Source organism: Eublepharis macularius, chromosome 17 (assembly GCF_028583425.1).
Source record: "Eublepharis macularius isolate TG4126 chromosome 17, MPM_Emac_v1.0, whole genome shotgun sequence".
NCBI lineage: Eukaryota > Metazoa > Chordata > Lepidosauria > Squamata > Eublepharidae > Eublepharis > Eublepharis macularius.
Window position 1 is genome coordinate 28,394,624 of NC_072806.1, and position 21,805 is coordinate 28,416,428.

The 21,805-nt window shown below is 44.6% G+C and overlaps 1 protein-coding gene and 1 long non-coding RNA gene across 3 annotated transcripts; both read right to left on the minus strand.

Annotated features, from left to right (window-relative positions):
• Nucleotides 1-1,707: 1,707 nt before the first annotated feature.
• Nucleotides 1,708-15,177, minus strand: ERAL1 (Era like 12S mitochondrial rRNA chaperone 1). 2 transcript variants are annotated; one of them, XM_055001569.1, is made up of 11 exons: nt 15,003-15,177; nt 14,321-14,479; nt 11,548-11,675; nt 11,379-11,456; nt 10,561-10,607; nt 10,404-10,465; nt 10,079-10,191; nt 9,397-9,777; nt 6,981-7,130; nt 6,806-6,886; nt 1,708-5,182 (listed from the first exon to the last, which is right to left on the minus strand). In XM_055001569.1, the coding sequence occupies exons 1-11, from the start codon at nt 15,064-15,066 to the stop codon at nt 5,060-5,062; spliced, it is 1,386 nt and encodes a 461-aa protein (XP_054857544.1). In that variant the 5' UTR covers nt 15,067-15,177; the 3' UTR covers nt 1,708-5,059. The 2 variants fall into 2 exon arrangements, with proteins under 2 accessions (XP_054857544.1, XP_054857546.1); XM_055001571.1 differs by lacking the exon at nt 6,806-6,886.
• A 1,249-nt stretch (nt 15,178-16,426) lies between these two features.
• Nucleotides 16,427-19,304, minus strand: LOC129344722 (uncharacterized). Its single transcript, XR_008598409.1, has 2 exons — nt 19,267-19,304; nt 16,427-17,102 (listed from the first exon to the last, which is right to left on the minus strand). It is a non-coding gene; the product is annotated as an uncharacterized LOC129344722 (long non-coding RNA).
• Nucleotides 19,305-21,805: the final 2,501 nt, after the last annotated feature.

The following is a 21,805-nucleotide window of genomic DNA, read 5'->3' on the forward strand; positions in this document are numbered from 1 at the left end:
TCCGAACGCCGCTGTGGATGACTCGTACTGCGCACGCGTGGTTCTTCGCCCCCCCCCCGCGCCGTTTCCAAACCATAGAACTGAGGCATTGCTAGAGTGGCCACTCCTTTGTCTGCAGCCCGGATTTCCTGTTTCCTCTCTTTCAACTTGGATGAACGGTGACGGTTCGCAGCCTGCAGAAATGCGAGCTCGTTACTGCAGTTACTGGGCAGAAGTCCTTCTTTTTAAAAAGGTAGATCCCCCAAACAAAAAGTTCGTAGTCAGGGCGTCTTAGCTTAATTTTCTTCTTAAATTTCGTCTTTGCAAACCCTGCCTACACTAGAGAGGTGAAAATAATGCCCGATATTACACCCCTCACGTAATGCAAAGGAGGAAAAGACTGAAGTGGGGTTGCACCATTCCCGCAGCCTTGTGCAATATCATTGTCCCCATGCCGCACGCTGGGCTGGGCCTCTTAGAACCACTTTAAAACTTCCACCTTTGAGCCGTAAGAGGGGGTGGCCAGGGCCGTTTGTTGCAACAAACGCAAACAGGAGCCCTATTGCACCTTCCAATAGGATTCATTTTAGTCTAGCACAAGTTCTTCTGAATCAGAGACAGTTAGCAGATCTATATTCAAACCCTTCCTCGAACTAGAATTGGTGGTGGAGAGTGCCCTCAAGTCATATCTGAGTTATGGCGACCCCTGGTGGGGATTTCATGGCAAGAGACTAACAGGTGGTTTGCCATTGCCTGCCTCTGCAACCCTGGTCTTTGTTGGAGGTCTCTCATCCAATTACTAACCAAGGCGGACATTGCTTAGCTTCTGAGATCTGACACCATCAGGCTCACTTGGGCTATCCAGGTCACAGCACTACTAGAATTAGCCACATTTAAATACGGCAAAGGAAACTGTACCACAATGCTCTAGAGCAGAAGCACAAATTATGCAGAAGAGTACTAGCTATTCCAGGTTTTCCTTGAAGCCTGCTGATTGAGATCAGTTAAACTGTTTAAACTCTTTATCTTGTTTGTAACCAGGCTAGTCAGAAATACTAGGTTTTCAATCACTGCTGAGGAGTGATGCAGATGATAAGCAGGTACGGGAGCAGCAGAAGCCTCTCTAAGTGAATGCAGAGATTAAGTTGGCCAGAATTGCAATCTTGAACCTGCAGCAAACACTACTCTTATTATCGTTGAAGTGACTCTCCTACCTATTCTTAAAATGAAACAGCCAGATAGGTTAGGCTGAATCCTGAAAAAATGTCATAAACAAGTCTGTCTATATAAGTAATCTCCACAAACTAGCCAATCTATCCTGAAATAACCTATTTCAGGGCCAGTTAACAAAAACAACTCTGCTGGGTCACCTGGAATAGTATTTGCATCTGTGTGGTGCTTTACAGTCTTCAAAGCACTTCACATACACTTTTACAATGACCTTAAAAGGTAGACCAGTGCTATTTTGCCCATATTTAAGATGGAGAGCTGGGGCTTGCCCAAGTCTACTTATGGACCCCCTCTAGGATGCCCTTCAGCTTGGGGATCACCTGGCACCTAGCTTACTCTCCTTTAGGTGCTAAGGCAAAACATATTTTTACCCAGACTTTTAACTAAGGTTTGGATCTTTTAAAATTGCTTTTAAAGCCTGCTTTGAGCCAGAGGGCTGTTTCATGAATATCATTTTAAACTGCTAAATTGTGCTTGATGCTGTTTTTATGTTCTGGCTTCTTACGATTTTATTGCACTGTTTTTATCTTGTGAAACACCTTGAGCAAGTCTTTACAAAGGTGGCACATACATTTCTTAAATAAGAGCAAAAATCAAGCCAGTAGCACCCCAAATAAATATATGAATTGGATAAGTTCTTCGCTCATGGCTACTATGCTACATAAAAGACTGCCATAAAAACAGGTAACTTACTACAAAGAAAGGAGTTGGCGGACTTATTTCCTGCTATGAGCTTTATCCCACCTCTATTCCATGAGCATCCTCAAAAGAACTGTTGATTTCATCTTCCCCTTCCCCTTTCCTAATGATTCAGGCAGGATGTAACCCCTGCCCCATCCTCCACACAAGTACTTTCCAAATTTATTCAATTAACATTTATTTTTTAAAAAATCAGTTTTATTCCACTTGAAAAACTACTCCCAGTTAGGGAAGGTGACTACTGTGATGTCATAAGGGATAGTCAATTAATACTGTGCAGAGTTAACTATCACTGCAAGTTAGAAGAACTCTCTGCTGAGGTCAGTCTTCCAAGGGCTGCACACAGAGCCAGCACAATTCTACAACTGCCTGCCTGCTCTAATTACATATGCCATTATCTAATCAGATAGATGCCTGTGCAGCAGGGGCAAAGGTCAGTGAGGACAAAGTGGAACCCCGGTGATAACAGCAAAGTACATCCACTGCACACTTCCACTCCAGCTGTGGCAGAATGGGCCAAAGCTTCTCAGGCACCAGTCCTCTCCTCCCTCCCTCCACAAGACCTTTCAGAGGCTCAAATCAGAAGCAGTTAAGATGAGCTCACTGGAAAGATGCAAGGAGGAAAGAGCACGTCAGGCAGAGTCAATGAGCAGTATGCAAAGCAGGGCTTCAGTCAAGAAATGGGAGTTCCTCCTGCTCTGCTAGCTGCTGTGTAGGATGCTAGAGCTTCCATTTCCCAACAAAACTGAACATTGGCACAAAGCACAGCAGTAGGTAGAGGAGCGTGGTTCGAACCAAAATTATACATGTTGACTAGATGTGCGTAAGTTCTCTTTGCATAACTCACCTCAGTTTTTCTATACTGGGGAAAGCAGTCAGCTACTAAGGACTCTGAAGTTTTCACACACACCCAGCTTGAAATTCTTATTCAACCACTTTGCTGGCATGTAAAGGCACTGCCTACATGCTTTCAAGACAACCATCAGGACTAGAAGTTTGATCTGCTTTTTCATGACTGATTTTGCCTCGGGAACAGGCTAGGCTGAAACAGCCCTGGCTAGGACAGAGGTACGCTAGGGCCGTATCTGAAGTACCAGCCTGAGACGATTGTCTGGATTTTGTCCTTTTAAACTGGTCTCAAACCAATTCTTTTGTCATGGCTTTTCTCCCACCCACCCCGGTAATTGTGTAAGCCAGTTCTTTGCTAGAGTCCACTGAGATGAGCTGTGGCCAGGCCAAGAGCCCAGACTAAGAACCTGCCTGAAGAGGAGAAAAACCTCAGCTGAAGCTACCTGGGCTTGCTGCCAGCAGACCAGCAGGATCTGCCTCACTTCCCCTCCTACACGAGGGCCACTCCTGTGTTCTCATTAAATTCAGTGGGAGGAGAAGGCAGCTCAGGAAACCTTCCAGCCCATAACAATTATTAGTAAGATGCTCATCAGGGGAGGGGCCACAGCTGCTTGGCATGCAAAGGTCCTGGGTTCAATCCCCGGCATGTCGAGTTTTAAAAGGAAAGATCTTGACTTGAGACCCCAGGGAAGCCACTATCTAAAAAGACAATGCTGATTCAGTATAAGACAGCTTTATGAGTATTCCTATCTGGAATTGTTCCTTGAATGACAGTCTCAAACTTAAACTGGACTGGCAGAATGCAGAAGTCTTCACTGCCTACTCAGAAGAATCTGGTGCTGTCAGGACCCTAACTGTCAAATTAAGGGATCAGCCCAGCAGCCCTCTAAAATACAGGCTCTAAAATAAAATAAATGCTGGTAATGCACTCTCCAACCACAGGCCTTGGCTAGCTTGAGCAGCTGGACAAACTGGCAGAGGGACTGGTTTACCAGAAGTGCCCATTCCCTCCCTCCCTCCCTGGACCACGGGCTCCAACATGCAACATTCATAGGGAGAGGTAAGCACTCTCTCCCAATTCCACCCCCAAAGTGCCGTGTGTATTGGACTGCCTCCAACATTCAGCAGATTTCAGCCTATAGGCCTTCATCTCCACAAAGGTGAGAAGAGGCCAGCGCTAAAGAAGCATCATGTCATTTTAAATAGTTTCAAGGCATCCATGAGTGATTGCGCCCTATTCATTCTCCAACAAGTTTAATTTTGTTTGTTTCTAGGACAGATAGAGTGGTATAGCAGTTAGTGTCAGGCTAGGATATGGGAGACCCAGCTTCAAATCACCACTCTATGTAACTCTCAGCCTAATCTACCTCATAGGGCTGTTGTGAGGATAAATTGGAAGAGAGGAGAATGACGCAAGCCACTTTGAGCCCCCTTTGGAGAAAAGACAGAATATAAATGAAATAAATAAGAAGCAAATAAACATGAACCCAGCCAACCTGAAAGCAAGAGAGGCAGGTATGAAAAGGGTGAAATAGAACATGGTAGCAAAATCCAGGTGGCAGAGAAAGGGGCAGGGAAGGGACTGCCTGAAATGCATCCTCACTCTGTGCACAGAAAGCCATGGAGGGACCAGGATACTTCATTTGATAAGAACAAATCAGTCCATCACTTTCAGACACTTCGATCAATGGCTCCCAAGCAGAAAACGCTGCCCTCGGGCATCTCCTTTCTTTTCACAACCCCCCAACAGAAATATCATGTGTCCTCGTGGCCTCCAGCGTTCTTTCATGATGGCTTCTTCTGGATATATAGCTCCCTGTGGAAGAAGCTGTAAAGCAGATACAACTGTTCCCTGTATAGAGAACTTGCTTATGTATCAATACTGCATCATACAAATGGGGAAGATGGAATGAGCTCACTGCACTAGCCACCGTCATATGATACCTGAGAAAACTATGGAGGACACAAAAACGTCCATCATTTCCCCCTCGTTTTAGCAGAAAGATACAGAAATTACATTGTCCTTTGAAGAACCACTATAATTTTGAGCCTGGCAGTAGCCTGAGAGGACCACTTCATGTCATAACTAGGGAGGGAAGACCAGGCCCCCCCCCCCCCCCGCATCTGCTACAATCTTTGTGGGAACAGAGATGCATCCAGAGAACCTTGCAGCACTACGGTTACTTCACAGTCTCCTGGCATGAAGAGGCCAGCTCCAGAGGGGGGGGGGGGGGAGGCTGATGGCAGTCCCCTCTGCATCTGCATGTTCAGTTCCTGCAGGAGTACCCGAAGTCCAAAGGACTCATTTCTTCAGCTTCACGTAGAGCTTCAAGTGGACATCACACAGGAAAGCATCCATCAGGTCACGACCGGCCTCGTTGGTAATCGTACTGATCACCTGGCCTTGTGGGCCAATCAGCATCTTCTGCAGGGGGGAACAAGGAGAAGGCATGTAAGCCAAGGGTTCTCTTCTGCTTAATCTGCATATTGACATCATGACTGTTCTGTAGCCTGATATCCCCAGCTGAAAACATGAGGGTGGATCAGTAGTAAGATAACCACATTCTTGGCCAACCGCCGGCACTGCATACAACAAAGAGCTCCCGGGGAGTCCCGTGGCCTCTGCAAGACAGGCAGGAACACTTAAATCGAAAAGGTGGTCATTCAAAGATGCCCAGGCTATTCTCCAATTTATTTTTCCAGTTGAAATGTATAGATAACCAAGAGCAGCCCAGCATGTAATTCACGCCAGACATTCATCCAGTTTTGACCTCCACATTCAGAGGCAGAAAACCTCTGAATATCAGTGCCAGGAGGCAACTTCAGAGGAAGGCATCAGCCTCTATGCCGTTGTTGGCTCTCCAGAGTTGGCCATTGTGTGAGACAGGATGCCAGACTAGATGGATCCAGCAGGGCTCTCATATGATGCTGTGCAAGATAGATGGGGTAGAAAGCTTCAAGACTGTGAAATGTCCAAACCACTCACTTCCAAATTATTTTAGGCTTCCAGTTTTGAATATTCTTTTTCCTGCTTTTGAATAAACTACAGCCCCCACCCTGTGTGCTCAACTCATTTTTAATCTTCAGCATGATTTGCAATTTCTAGCTATAACTATCTTGATGTTCATAATTAAGTCAGATAGAAATCTGTCTGACTTAAAGTGTCCCCCCCCCTGAAGTTCCAAGATGGGCGTGATGTTTATTTGGGGGTTTTCATCGTCACCTGCAGCTGTGCATTTTGAAAGTGCCTTTCTACAGGGCAGCTGCTTGTGGCACTCAGTGGTTTTGGAAGACCCTAACTTTGGGCCACACAGATTGGACCAATGCTCTTGCCATGGCAGCTTTGCTAATTCAAACCAGGCCTTCTGCCAATACCACCCTGCAGTTGGGCAAAACCAACAGCTGCCCATACATGTTCTTTCTCTGTGGTAGCCTCCACCTTATGGAATGTCCTCCCTGAGGAGGTCAGGAAAGCTCCCATTCCTTGCTTTCTACAAACTATGCAAAACTGAATTATTAAGAGGGCTTTTTTTTACTCGGGTAATAGGGATGTGCTGTAAGAAATGGCTCAGAAAGATGCCTTGGGACAGGGACTATATTCTGTTCTACTATGTAGATATGCTCCTACTGGGTAGTTTCCATATTGTTAAAGAAATCATGCTTAATTACTTAGGCTTTGTTTCAGCACTGTTTCATATCTGTGTTCGGATTTATGCTTGTTTTCACTTTTCTGCGACCCATACCCAATTGTATTTGTTCATTGAATGTCCAAGCTATTGTTCATACTAACTTGCGTTGCATAAACTGACAGGTTTGTTAGAAAGGCTGACAATCAATCAATCAATCCTGCCATCTTCAAGATGCTCTAGAATTTTGTGCTTAAGCTAAAGAGGCCCCCGTAATCTGCTTTAGAGGCTTCTGGGTCATACTACAGCATTGGTTGCCAATGGGCTATCTTAGCCCATGCTTCATTAGCAGCTTAATAGAACATAACAACATTCCAGGGTTCCCCCACTAGAGAAAAATACCCTTTGACCCCAGTATTCACCAAATGGGTCTCCTTCTGGACCACCAAGTTCTGCAGAATGACCAGCTCCCCGCTGGGTCCCTCCTCCCAAAGCTCTGTGCACTGCAAGGAAAACAGAGCCAAGAAGACCATAGTGAGCGACTGTGTGGCTTTACACATGGAAGTAACGCCCAGACCCTCCCACATCCACACACACCTGTTGCACAGTGTAGGGCACTTCCTCAGGCAAATACTCAAGGAGCTTCTCACGGATGATGTTGTCACAAATCTCTTGAGGCGACTGGCTAGTCAGAACCTCGCTATGAAACTCCCAGGGGCCTGGCTTGGCTTGCATCAGAAGGTACTTCTGTTGGCATAGAGAATCCAGATTGTGTCAGGAGGTACCCACCCAAGAGTTGCCCCATCCCAAAGGCAAGGAGAAAGGAACTGCAGGCAAGTCATACAGCCAAGGTGGCCGTATCTGCGATTAACCCCTTGCCTTCATACCAAATTTGGCCCAGATGCCTTTGCAGTATCCCACTTCCCTAAAATACCTTCTTTTTTTGACATCTACAGAATCGTCGCCCAAAGTAGATGAATCTTTACATGCCTATTTAAAACGTGATCACAAACCTGTAAGTGAGGAACTGCTGCAGAACTGGAATGTGCAATGCAATATCCAGATTCAGAAAACAATATGGCAAGAAATAACCATTAATTTAGACCTTAAAAGTTAAAACAAAACAAAGAAATCTTCTCTGAAATTATTGGACACCCAGTAGATCCCTGAAATTGGGATTATCAGACTCAAGACAGGTGTTGGAGATATAAGCAGCTAAAAGTAAATAAGGCACATATGTCATGGGTATATCCAATTATCAGGCCATTTTGGTTAAAAATTAATAGATTAATTTTACACTCAAAGGTTCACTGTATCTTAATCCACTTAATGCAGTATGAGGGTACATTCCTTCTTCCTGGAACTTTTCAAAAAAACAAAGGCTCTAGATCTTGTGAGCCTGGCAATAGCTATACAAATAGTTCTTTAAAAGTGGAAAGCAACAGCTACAGCACATATTGACATACAGACTGAAACAATGTTAGACCTTGCAGTCAAAGTAAGAGTTGCCTTTAAAAGACAAAATCAATTGGTTTGAATGTGTGGATTTATTCAGACTTTAACATGTGTGTGTATTAGGTTGCATACAGTATGTGATTAGCTGGTCACTTTAGAGCCAAGCAGGAATTATTTGGTGCTATCTCTAAATTGCTATGAAAAAGCCCTTCATACTGTATCAGGGTCCTTAAATAAGGTCTTAACTAAGAGGGCAGGTGTGAAGCCAGCAGCAGCGATGGCCAAGTACGGAGCCAGGATGGACCCACCCCAAGTTTTCGTAAGCCACTTCCTAGTAGCAACTTACAATCGAGTTAGAATGCTTCATTTGAACACAAAGCAAGTAAGTAAAGCCTGCATCTTTGATTACTTCTTCAAAAGTTTTTTAAAAATTAACGAGATGGGCAGGAAAACTTGGTGAGCACCCTGAGAATCTATTGATGAAAGGAGGTCACCTAAGCTTATTGGCAGTCCAGCCTGAGGGTGAGCAAAAATTAAAGACACATCCAAGACACATTTCCCACCACATCCAATTGTTCTGGCACAGGCTGGTTCTTGTCTCCTAAAAGGGAGCGGTACATTCCAGACAGGAGGTGCCCCAATGCTATCTCAACCTTCCCCTCCTCATTTCTACCACGCAGCTTCCCTGTACAGTGGCCTCCAGCAGCCCAATTCCAAAGACAGGCTTACTGGATCAGACCAACAGCCACTTAATCAAGCGTTCTGCTTCCACCCTTGTGGAACTGCTTGCCTGAGACCAGGAAGGCTTCCCCACTTGTATTATTCTGCGGACGGGGTAAAGCAGAATGGTTCATTTTAATAAATGGAATAAGGGCTGCTTTATAAAAGGAATAAGACAGTCTATTTCAAGGTTTATTACGTGTTGATGCTGCTTTTACTGCATTGTCTTCTACTTTTCATCACTGTTTATCATATATCTTGTCTAATACCTTTTCTTTTTCCATTGTGTTTCTAACTTTTTGTCATCCTAGTCCTGTTGTATTGTTTACAGAGTGTTTTGCAGTCTGATTATATTGTTTTATGTCGTGATCCGCCTTGCATTTCACTGAGAAAAATGCACAAACAAACAACAAAAACAAACAAGCAAAGCAATGAGAGATGATTACTTCCCTGTAGATTCTCTCCAGCATCTGGAATTCAGAGCCACACTGCTTCTGTGCCCAGAGGTTCTATCCAGCAATCACAGTAACCATCACTGCCTGCCCTTGAGGAATGTGTCTAATTATTTTTGAAAGCCATCTAGGCACTCCACTCACCAGTTCTGCTTTATGAAGGATTCTGAACATACAGTGCCAAGTTTTATGAGATGAAACAAAATGTCCTCATACCCCAAATCACTCATATTATGCAATCAGCTAAACTATAAAGCCCCATTTTCGTGGCCATGCTTACAAGATTCCACTTGGAATCAGGCCCTCTAATAAGGCATCCTTTGATCAGCTGAGTAATTTCCCTGGGAGGGCTGCTGAAGCTTACTTAAGCAGGACTTATGACTTGCCTTCAGTGTTTCCACCTCCTCTCTGTTAACTGCAGCCAGCATGAAGACATCCTGAAAGTGAGGCCAACCGTTCTTGGACACCTTCCTTTGTTTCTTCATGCTCTCTCCTGCAGAAGCCACCTCTTCCATAATGTTGTTGGCTTTGGGGCCTGAATCAGAGCCTGCTTGGGGACTGCTTGGTTCCACTGAGTCCCCAGACTTTATAGTTGTAACCTCACAGGTCACAGAATCCTGGGTGCTCTCATGAGAATTGCTATGAGTGGCAGTAGGGGAAAGTCTCTTTGACACAGATGTAGCTTGAACCTTCTTCCCATTGACAACTCCCTCAGTGAGTTCCATAACTATGTCCAGAAGAAGAAGTTTCTTCTTCAGCAAATCCACCTGAAACAGAGCAGCATGTTCAGAGGCTGTTCAGAGCAGGATTAAATGCAGCAGCAACCTTCCCATTAACAAGATCAGCAAAACTGGGGTTGGGTCATATTTCTATTATAGATCCACCTCCCCTTCGGACTGGAAGCTGCTTTGAGCCTTTTGAGCTTCTCCACCCCTGCTTTTAAAAAAAATTCAGCAAAATTTATTGAGAATTTGAAAATATTTACAAGAGCAGCATCTTGACTATATTTACTACTGATGGCCTTTGGGATTTTTTGTTTATATCGGTCAGTCTGGGGCCGCTGCTTACCTTGTTCAAGACAAGGATGCTGGGAACCTGTGAGAACTGGAAGAGGCACTTGCGCACCTGGGGGTGGAGCTGGTTCCGGGTAAAGTGATCTGCGACATCCACAAGTACCAGCACTTCAAAACAAAGAGGACACACATTCAGCTGGGGACAACCTCTGGCTCCCTAGCTCTGCATAAAGGACAGCAGGCAGAGCAGCAGCTCAAGGAAGAATGGCCATCTGAGCTGGCAGAGCATGCAGCTCACCCACCCATCTCTCCCTGCAACCAGGATGCCAGAGACACACAAGGGGAAGGGGAAGAAATGAGGAAACTATCAAGGCCTCCACCTAAGTCTGCAGTCTTCAAGCTCTTCCAAGGGTCCTGCAGTAGAGACTTTTCCAAATTGTGCCTGAAAGAGAAAATGCAAGGCACAGTAACACCTCCCATGCTCGTAGTCTGGCCCCTCTCCAACAAAGCCACGCTTCTCCCCAACTAGAACTGTACCTTTTGGCTTTGGCTAAAGTGGTGAGTCCAGGCGTATCTAACAGAACCTAGAGGAGAAAGAGCAAGACACCCCAATGAAAATCTGAAAACCAGAGACTGAACCCTGAAGAAGTAGTCTGTAAGAAGATAGTAATTTTGTTTTTGCCATAAATTCTTTACGTTTATTTATTCATTACAAACTTATTTGGAAAAAAATAGGAACCTGCTATAATAGAACAGAACAGAATATAGAGCCAGTGTGAACTGTGCTAATGTTTCAGCTGCCTGGACTATCATGTAAAAGTGTTACTGGTTATGTCATCGTAATTCCAGTGTGATAGCTGTGTTAGTCTGTTGTAGTCTACCATAGGAAAACAAATAGAAGTCCAGTGGCACCTTAAAGACTAACAACACTTATTCCAGTATGACTTTTGTGACAGAGATTACGTATCTAAAGACGTGAGCTCTGGGTCATGAAACGTCATACTGCAATAAATGTTATTCGTCTTTTAAGATGCCGCTGGACTTTTATTTTGTTTCTCTGCCATGGGCCATTTCATCTGCTATCCTTTTAGAATGCTAAAGAATTCTACATGAATGGACAGGCAGGCACAGATAGAAAATGAGCGCATATTCATGGATGAAGAATCCATCACCAGCTACTAGCCACAAAAACTAGGCATGGGAGTTCTATGTTCAGAGAGTCTATCGTCAACTGCCAGAGACTTGGAAACCCATAAGGAAAGGCTGCCTCTATTATGCCCTGGAAGCTTCTCAGGAAAAACTCCTCAAAGTAATCTGTGGACAGAGTGCTTTGGTCAGTTCTCATCAATACCCACCAGCTGGGTGTCCTCCTCTGTGATGATGGCCTGGGCACTACACCTCGTTGTGTGTACCTTCTTTGACACTGGCAAGACCTGCAAATACACACAAACACAAACACCTGAAGTTTTATTACAAAGAAGTTTTGAAGGCTCTCCTGCATTCATAGGAAATCTGAAATATTACCTTCCGGCCCAAGAGTTGATTTGACAGGGTTGATTTCCCAGCATTTGGAGCTCCAATAACGGCAACTCTCAGGACTTTGGGATTCTCTGGCTGATCTGGCTGGTGGCCCAGCAAATCATCTTGCTCAGCTGCAGAGAGAACACATTAATTTCCAGTATGATCTCAGGCCAAGTGTCAAGATGTCCTTCTTTTCCAAGCAAAATGCATTCAATAATTGAAGATGCCAGAGAGCCAGAAGTGCATTCAGGACAAATTGCAGTACCTGCTGTATTTCTGCATGAGTCACTGGTCTGGCCTGCCTCCTTCCCATCTGCTTCCAGCAAGGCTCAAATAATTTGGCATCAGATGTGACTGGAGCATTTCATCACTCTTAGTAGAGACGGGCAGCAGAATTTCCTGGCCTGAGGGGAGGCTGCCTGTTGCACCCCTTCATTTTTTATTTGCATAGAGCCACCACTACACAGAAGACTTTTACAGAGTAGAAAATGACAAGCAAATAATGAAAAGTTCTCCAAAGCAAGGTGGATAAAAATCAGTGATTTTTAAAAACTTGAATCAGAATGTTTTTGATTTAAATCTGATTTTGATAGAATGCTTTTTGAGGGAAAAAAATCTATCTAAAGATCGTTTTCTATTTAAGATACATTATAGCCCAAAGATTTCTCATCATGCAATAAGGATTAATTTTTAATTATGCAGTATGACTATATACTCTGTATATTAAAAAACAAAGTTGGGAAAGAGAACTCAGTCCGATGGTTGTTGGGGGTTTTCCGGGCTGTATTGCCGTGGTCTTGGCATTGTAGTTCCTGACGTTTCGCCAGCAGCTGTGGCTGGCATCTTCAGAGGTGTAGCACCAAAAGACAGAGATCTCTCAGTGTCACAGTGTGGAAAAGATGTAGGTCATTTGTATCTACTCAGGAGGGGTGGGGTTGAGCTGAGTCATTCTGTAAGAGTTTCCCAGGGTGTGGAATGCTAATGGCGGGAGGCTTCACTGTATCCTGAGGAGGTTCTTTTGCATATGGATTTCCGGCCGTGAAAGCCTTCGACAATACATAGAACTCAGTCCTATTGTTCCTCTGCAATCTATGGACACAGAATCAACCCCTTACCTCTTAAGTTTCAAGAAGTTAAATGAACAGAAGATTGTTTAGGGCAGAATAGGTCTGGATAAGGAGGAGATGTTAAGAACTAAGTGTGAGAAAGGAAGAGTAAGCAGTACAAATGAAAGTGAAACTTTTTGAGCAGAATACTGCAGAAGTCTTGAGATCTTTGTGAGTGTAGCCTAAGATTTATCATATTATTCTCTCTCTTGAAAAGAAAACCTCTAATGGCAGCAGGCAATAAAATAGTCCCAGTTCAGGAATATTTTTGTTTAACCACATTAGTTACAAATACAGATGTTTACGCAAATACAAGAATAGACATGCTATTTAATGTTATTGTTTTAGTTAAATAAAACAATTTAAATTGTTAATTATTATTTCTCCTTCCAATAAAGTACAGCAGAAAAGTTGTCCAATTATTAATGACTAACCTATTAAACTGCAGATAGTTCACTTCACAATGTTTTCTCAATTATCTATTTCAAATGGTAGATAACTAAACAATCTTTAGTTATCTGATGCAAGTGTAAAACTAATCTGAGAATTTATTTTACTAAAAATGAAACTTCATCTGGGTTGCAAACATTAAGGTTATATCATCCAGCAAGAATGAGCCTTTATGCAGAAAACCATGATTTAAATCAAGTTTTACTGATGACTGATCTAAATCAAATCCACCTTGCTCCAAAGATGTTACAACCCCAAACTGAAGATAAAGATGACAAAGTGAGAAGAAGAAGTTGGAGACGGGAACAATTGAGGGAAGGCTATGCATTCATTTCAGTTGCAGGTGTTATTGTTTCTCCAATTACAAGGAACAGTCACTCATGCAGAAGCAGAGTGGAAAAGCAACTTGGAGTTTATGTAATTTTACTCTTTTCCACTCCAACAGCAAACTGTGAGTCTTGAAATGTTAAGAATAAAGAATGTCTAGGATACACCCCTGCCCTGTTCTCACTGCAAAAAAGCAAAGTAGGAGTATGGGGTTCTTTTTAAAGAGTTCCCACTCTTGTCCTCCTGTGCAAGTCATCATTGCCTGAGTAAGGCCCACTAAAAACACTTCCATTTGATGCCTCCTGAGAAAGAAGAACACCAGCATAGCTTCACCTCCCCACCCCACAAAGGTCTGGAGGAATGCAACAGGAGGAAAGCAACAGGTTTTCTGATAATTAGGAAGAGCTCCAAGGAAATACTATTTTGCAAAATAATATAAAACCAGAAAAAATCTCGTATTAACTGAACATTTTCTAAATAAAACCTACCCGTCACTACTGTACAAAGTAAAAATAGTACACAGAGGCGAGTCCTCTTGAATGATCATACCAGAGAATGGTGAGTTACATGCTGCTGTTACCCCTCTCACACACAAAACCTAAGCAGGTCTGTCTCCACATACTCTGTATAAACTGCTTTGGGTTAAATCAGGTATTGGGGGGTTCAAAGACCTCTCTGAATATAACAGGAGGGGGAGACAGATTATTGAAGCTGTACATTTTAATCTTCTATGTGCATTCAGAGAGATCTCTACCCTCCCACAATTTTCTTTCCGCAAATTGCAACAAGCACTTCATCTGCCCCACTTGCTAGATACCTAGAGGAAGTTGCAAACTTTCCCTTTCAGCCTTTACTTCAGTAACCTTTTTACTAAAACAACTGATGTACCTCACCTTGAAAGGCATTCACAGGTGGAGGATGCTGGCCCACCAAACATTTTGCATCCTCTTTAGAAATCCCAAGGATGTGATCCAGGGCAGAACATCCATACAAGCAAACAGGGAAAATCCTGACCTGCTGAGCTCTGTTCTTCAGGAAAGAGATACTTGTTCCTAGCCGGAAGAGAGGGAAAACAGCAGTTCTGAAGAAATCCCACATGGCAGCGCTGCAGGAAAACCTCTGCTTTACAGGTGCACTTAACATCAAAGATCTCCAACTGCACTGTGCCTCACTAGAATCTAAAACCTGCTAAGCCCTGTATAACATAAAATACATTTTTGAAATCAATCCCACAGAATATCAGGAGCAGTATAAAACCGGTGGAAGCCTAAAAATGGGACACACATAACCATTCCGCTGAAATCAGCAACAATATTATGTGTAACTGTACAGTGTGTTTTAAATGCTGTTAAATCACCTCGCATTTTTTGTGCGGTGAAAAAAGCGGTATGTTTTTTTCCAAAATGCAAATAAACACATGAAACAGAACTAGACGTAACATCTTGTAGAAGCGAGTTCCACAAGCTAAGCTACACACCATACTGCCAACGAAGGCTCGCAGCTGAACTTTCCCAATAACGCCAGCCTAACTAAGGAACGACCCCGCCTGACCCTCCCACGGCCCGGAGACGCCACCTGAGACGGAGCCGCGAAGCGCATGCCAACCCTGACGGCCAACCAGGCCCAAGGTTCCTGCCATGGTAATCACAACCAGCTCTCAGAGGGTATCACGCACCGCGAGCGCCGCCATTTTGGGCTCGCTGCCTCGCGCAAGGCATTGTGGGGGGAGACAAGGGAACGGCATCTCCCATTGGCCAGCGGAGACCATAGAGATTTAAGGGACAGAGCGCCCAGCCGTCGTGGTGGCCTGTGGGGCTTTGTAGATACGGGCATAAAAAAAAGCTCCTGCTCTGAGTATACGCAGAGTGCCTTTTCATAGGGAAGACAAATACTATTTAAAAGCGGTGGAAATTATGAAACGGCAAAGAGCGGGAATAGAGTTTCCCTCCCTCTTTCTTTGGTTGCCAACCTCCAGGTGGTGGCTGGAAATACCCAGAATTGTAAGTGCTCTCCAGGCCTTAGATATCACTTCCCCTGGAGAAAATGGCTGCTTTGGAAGGCGGACTCTATGGCATTGTACACTGTTGAGGTTTCTCCCCTCCCCAAACCCTGGCCTCCCCAGCTTTCAGCTCCAAAGTCTCTGGGAATTTCCTAACCTAGAGTTGGCAACCTTATATCACTGGAGCTTGTGGTTGCTTAATACATTTTGATGAGGATTATGGTAAGGCCATTTACACGAGGTGTTCATGAAGCCTATAATGGGCTTATGATCCTCATTGCCACAAGATGCGTCATTAGCTTAGAGGATTTTAAAAAATGTATTAGTCAAATCCATGGAATAGTAACCTCCATGTTCAGAGGCAAGGGACGTGAGGAACAACCCTTGCTTTCATCATGCCCCTACATGGGAGTATCTAGCTGGCCATTATTGGATGCTAGATACTGGACTGCTGGGACCCTAGTTTGATCCAGCCAGGCTCTTCTGATGTTCTTTCTGCAAATCTGTCACGTTTAGAGACAGGCAAGTGTGTCTAAGCCCCATTTCAATCTGCCATTCAAATAGACATGTTTTAGGATTGCATCACTTTCTCTACTGCCTAGGGGCATTAAAATACGTATTCTTGCTACTCAGCCAACCGATCTACCCTGCTTGCTCTCTCCAGAGCTGTAGATACATTTTGGTTTACCAGTATTGAGGTGGGGCCTAAGTTCTCCAAGAATTGGTGATCTCCAGACTATGGCTATCAGTTCCCCCTAGGCTGCTTTGGACAGTGAACTGTATGACAGTATACCCCGCTGAGGCCCCCCCCTAAACCCCACCTACAAATGTCCAGGAATTTCCCAACCCAGAGCCAGCAACCCTAAATAACATCACCCCCACTGAGCTCCCTCCCATCCCCAAATTCTGCACCTCCAGACACCACCCCCAAATTTCCAAAGCCAGAGTTAGCAAGTGTAATCACACTTCACAAAGTAAATGGAAAACAGATACACAGAAGGTTCTGGAGCTATTTTTTATTTTTGACAGCCGCATAGGAGAGATATCTTCTGGAAAGGAGATGTCAAACTGGAGGATGGTGCTCCCCAACTTCTGGATGTGGGCTGGGGTGGCAGAATAACCATTACCATTACTAAACTCAGTAATGGTAACGGTTTTACCGACACACCACAAAGTTTGTCTCAAAGCAGGCTTGCCAGGTGGGGGTGGTTTGGTGTTTCATCTCAGCTGTTTTGACACTCTTCTAAGCCTTCTGTAGGCTACCCTGTTGCACAGAAATGCAGGGTTTACAGTAGGTGGGTGATCACCCAGGCTTAGCTTCTGAGCATCTTGGGAGTGCCAGAACTCAGCCCTGGAATCACTGCAGAATAAAGATGTTGCTGCTGAGTATGTATGCAGAGTTCCTTTGCACTTTCACCATCGCTGAGTAATCACAGACAGTTCTCACCTCTCTAGAACTAGATAGGATAGGCACTTTAAGATTAAGAAATGAACCTGTTCTCTATCTCCTACCCAATACTGCATCTGAGGGCTTTAAGATCTTGGTGGTCAGGTGGACAAGGAAATCAAGGTAGTACATCATCTATACTGTAGTGTCTGATTCCAACTTACAGTATACGATGATATCCAACCTGGAACCTTTGAAAGTCTTGGCAGCCGGTTCTGGAACTGGAAAGCTGGAGGAACAAGAAAGAGCCTAGTTAGGAGGATAATCTGTGCTTTTAAACTCATCTGAAATAAATGAGGGCAAAAATCACTCTTGAGCAAGTGCAAAGTGTGCTTTTCTTCAACACAACCCAAACCAGCAACACACCTGGAATTAGAAAACAAGAAGGCCTCAGCATTCTCCTCTCTTTTTCAGAAATTAACCACTGAGTAAGACAACCCTCTGGAAGTGGAGCTGAACTTAATTGGGGGAGGGGAGCAGTTAGATGCCTGCAGAGGCTGCACTTCTAGACTTGGGGTATGATGCATTTCACTGGCAATGTTCCTTTTGTCCCCCATCCCCTCCTTAGAGGATGCTGAGAAGCCTCCAGAAGAGCCCTTTCATCCTTCTTCACACTCTGAAGGTACCCAGGGAATGAGCGAGGTCCAAAAGCTGCAGCATCTTCGTGGCCTTAGACAGGAAAGGGGCTTCAGCTGACCAGCTTAATGCTTTTCAAACTACAGTAGGGTAAGCATATGGCAGACATTTCACTCCAGTGCAAATTTAAACCAGTTTTAAATCTGTTTAATAGCAATGATGCCCAGATTCAGGGAATGAAGTACTCTGCAGGGCTGAGTGCTCTCCAAAGGGGCGTTTGCATCCGGGCAGTGCTGCTTCCCAGCCATAGACTCAGCAACAAAATACTTCTGTGCTGACCGCACTGCCACTTTAAGGTGTGCTGACTGTGCAGACAATCCCGAAGGATGTTAAGGAAATGCCTGCTGAGCTAGGACATAGGTAAGAAGTCCCTTTCACAAAGAATTCCCACCCTCTTCTCAAAAGGTTATTTCCTTAGAGCCCATTGGAAGGAAACCACGACACCAGCAGTGCAATCCTAAAAAGAGTTACTCCAGTTGAAGCCCATTGATTTCAGTGGGCTTAGATTGGAGTATCTCTTCTTAGGATTGCACTGTTAAAGCGCTTTCAACCTGCCTCAGATGTGTGTTGTGGAGGGCCACCACATCCGTCATGACCGGATCAGCTGTTCAAATAATACAGCAGGGCAAACGCCATTGGTATAAACAAAGGAACAGGAATTTTACTCTTACCACCCCTTCTTTTCTAAGATTTTCTGTGTAAAAGGTGTAAAAGTCAATGTCGAAAGACATTGGGGTAGTTGCCAGGAAGTCTGCTCTGTGCTAGGATGAGCTCTGGTTTCCCAAGCTGAGCAACAGATAGGGTTGCCAGCCTCCAGGTGGTAGCTGGAGATCTCCCGGAATTATAATTGATCTCCGGGCCATAGAGCTCAGTTGCCCTGGAGAAAATGGCTGCTTTGGAGGGTGGGCGGTATGACACTATACCCTGCTGAGGTCCCTCCCCTCCCAATCCCCTGCCTTCTCCAGGCTCCACTCCCAAAATCTCCAGGAATTTCCCAACCTGGACCTGGCAACCCTAGCAACAGAACAAGAAAATCATGTATTGCATGATAAAAGCTAGGAAATCCACACATAGAGCCATAGAGCTCAGTTGCCCTGGAGAAAATGGCTGCTTTGGAGGGTGGGCGGTATGACACTATACCCTGCTGAGGTCCCTCCCCTCCCAATCCCCTGCCTTCTCCAGGAATCTCCAGGAATCTCCAGGAATTTCCCAACCTGGACCTGGCAACCCTAGCAACAGAACAAGAAAATCATGTATTGCATGATAAAAGCTAGGAAATCCACACAGAGGCAGACTCCTCTTGGAATTGCACATTTTAGATAATTGTGATCCCCCAATGTTTAACCATCAGTATTAAGGTTTATTCTATGTCAGGGGTATAGGAATAATGTTTTGATATGCTTTTTTATTTTAAAAAGCCTGTTAATGAAGATACAGGAAGAATGCATGAGAAACAATTTAGTTCTTCCCTCTGCCATCCCCCATGCCTCCCCCCAGCCTGGCTTCTCTTTATTGGGCCTTAGAAATAAGCAAAAAACAAATAGAAACAACCCTAACTGCTTTTACTCCAGAAGTTTCACTTTTGTCCCCACCTGAAGATTCTCATGTCTTTACATCTACTCCAGAGTATTGGGGAGGGGGAAGCAGCATCAAGGCACTCCCCACCCATAACTATTATACAAAGATAAAGAAGACAGCCTCAGCAATTGAGCAAGTCGATACCTGGGTTTTCACTTTACCCCGCCACAAATACTTACAGTTTCAGCCATGCTGGCTTCCTTAAAAATGGCATCATCTAGAGATGGGAAGTTCCAAAGGTGCTCTTTATATATCCTTGGCCTTATTAGCATACTGCATTTCTGCCACCCCCCTTTTAACTCTTCCTTGCCTGAACTTGGGGCTCAGCCAAAAGTCAGCAGTCCCCTCCCAGTATCAGAGACTTGCAAGAAATGGAAGTTCTCTGAGGATGACAAAATGGGATTCAGATTAGGTGGGAGATATTCCTTCTGCCCTCTCAAGCTGGAATTCATTTTTAAAAATTAAAAGTATCAGCAACTCGCCCTTGGGCTGGACGTGTTTGCAGAAAAGTCTCTGTGGACAATCACGGGTGCTTTTGTCTTGATTTAACAAAATCTAAGGTTGAGCTTTGCCGAGTCCTTCAAAATATGTTCTGGAGATCACAAGCCGTAGGGGATATCAGTGTGGAAGATCACAATCACAGGGTAGAAGATCACAATTAAGGATTCAGAAAAGAGGGACCTCAGCAGGAGGTGGGGTGTTGTCCAGCTACTTGCTCAGCAAAATGAAAATGCCATTCAGGGCAGATGTAAGAACTTGGTCTGACTGAGCCAAGCTCAAGCCGTCAGCATCTGGATCGGCCCCAGTGACTGTGCCTCTGATCTCAGGCAAAGAGAGTTGCCTTTGCTACAGCCAAACCTGATGCACCTGGAGTCAGTGGCTGGCCCTTCCTGCCCAGACGAACCAGGAAGCTACGAGCCCCGAGGAAAACAAGAGCACGTTTCAGCTTACGAAAAGGGGACCTAGCATGTGAACTTCAAGTTCTAGATGGGTGTAAGTCCCAGTATCTCTCATGTTTGAAATTAAAGGCTGCTCCCTATGCAATCGTTGCAAAGGTGTGCTATAACAGAAATGGCACTCTGTACACACATTTGTTCACACACACACAGGGCTGAGTAGAGGCATATGAAATACATCTCAGGGTATGAAACTGATCTCAAGGCAGAGGCCCCATTTTAAACACAAGCCATTGCCAGGAAATAATTCTGCATTCCTAGTTGCAGTACCTGGCTTCGCTGTTGCAATCCACACCTATGAAGGCTAAAGGTTTTCTGGAGCTTCGAGATAGGACATTTTGGGTTTCCTCCCCAGACTTGGGTAGCGTGTTTATCTGCAGCTTGTTTATCTGCAGAACTGTACTTCTAGGAAGCCCTTGTCTGTCAGATGCTGATAAGGGGGCTCCTTTCTGATATGCCTTATCAGGTGCCCAGCCCTGGCAGGAGAAGCTGGATGGGCCCTTCTGATCGGCCTTGTAGCTAGCATTGGGAGCCCGGGCAGAGGAGATTCTCCTTCTCTTTTTGTGTTACCTTCGAGATGCTCAGAGCAACAGATGATGGGGTGGGGGAGGAGAATCTGTGTTTTAGGGCAGGCTAAGGGATGGTACACAGGCTTCCTCTGTGGGTGCCCTTACCCTGTGTAACGGCCTGCCTGAGGAAGTCAGGAGAGGCCCCACTCTCCTGGCTTTCTGCAAACGATGCAGAATTATTCAAAAAGGCTTTTTACTCAGATAGGAGGGCTGTATTGTAGGGAGGGGGGTCTCAGATGCTTTGCTGAGTTAGGGACCATAGACTTCACCACTATGTTGCCTTACGTATTATCTGTTGCTTTAAATATGTACTCCTATTTACTATCTGTGCTTCATGTTGTCTAACGTCAGTCCTACAACTGAGTATGTTCTGTTTCAGCATTTATTCAACTCTGCATTGGATCCTTGCTAATGCTATGCCTTTGTAAACTTGTTTTTATTTAACCTATGTCACTGTTTATGGAAATATCTTTGATACCGATTGTACTAATCTCACACTATGTAATCCACCTTGAGACTCAGCAAGAAAGGCAGACTATAAATAAATAAATAAATCTCAACCATGAACAGGGTAAGGGCATGCCCCCCCCCCACCCAATCCAAGTCTGATGCCCAATTTACACAACCCCTTTCTTTAAACAGGTCTGGCAAAGTATTGGACTGGGCATTTGCAACGCACATCTTGACTTAAATTCTGCCCTGGTGAGAGCTTTTGGTCTGATAATGAAATACAGGCACTAATTTTCCTATCTCGTTTCGCACAGAATTACAGAGTTGGAAGGGGCCAAACAGACCTTCTAGTCCAACCCCCTGCCCAATGCAGGATGAGCCTAAAGCATCCCTGACTAATATTAATCCAGCCTCTTCTTGAAAACTGCTGGTGAAGGGGAGCTCACCACCTCCCTAGGCAGCTGATGAGAATACATTGCAGCCTTCCTCCTTTCAGTGATGGCTGTTCTATTGCTCCCCAAACTTCAATCCTTCGTGTTTTTTTAAAAAGCAAGTACTACCAATGCAGGCATAGTCACCCTTTCCTCTTGAATTTGCAGCTGGATATCTAGTTGCTTGCAAACATCTTTAATTTTTCCCATCTTAGGTTTTAGGGTGGAGGTTTGTAGGGATTCACTACACTAAGCAGTGCTGAAATTTCAGGTTTGCAGCCATAGCAGAGGGCTGCAGTAAAGGCAGAATAG

What these genes read in the sequence shown, in the direction of transcription:
- ERAL1 (XM_055001569.1), bottom strand. Translation starts at nt 15,066, where the DNA reads ATGGCAGGAACCTTGGGCCTGGTTGGCCGTCAGGGTTGGCATGCGCTT. An exon ending in CTTGAAGACTGCAGACTTAG is followed by an intron (nt 10,192 to 10,403) that starts GTGGAGGCCTTG and finishes TTTGTTTTGAAG; the next exon opens with TGCTGGTACTTGTGGATGTC. An exon ending in AGGAGGTGGAAACACTGAAG is followed by an intron (nt 7,131 to 9,396) that starts GCAAGTCATAAG and finishes CTATGCCAACAG; the next exon opens with AAGTACCTTCTGATGCAAGC.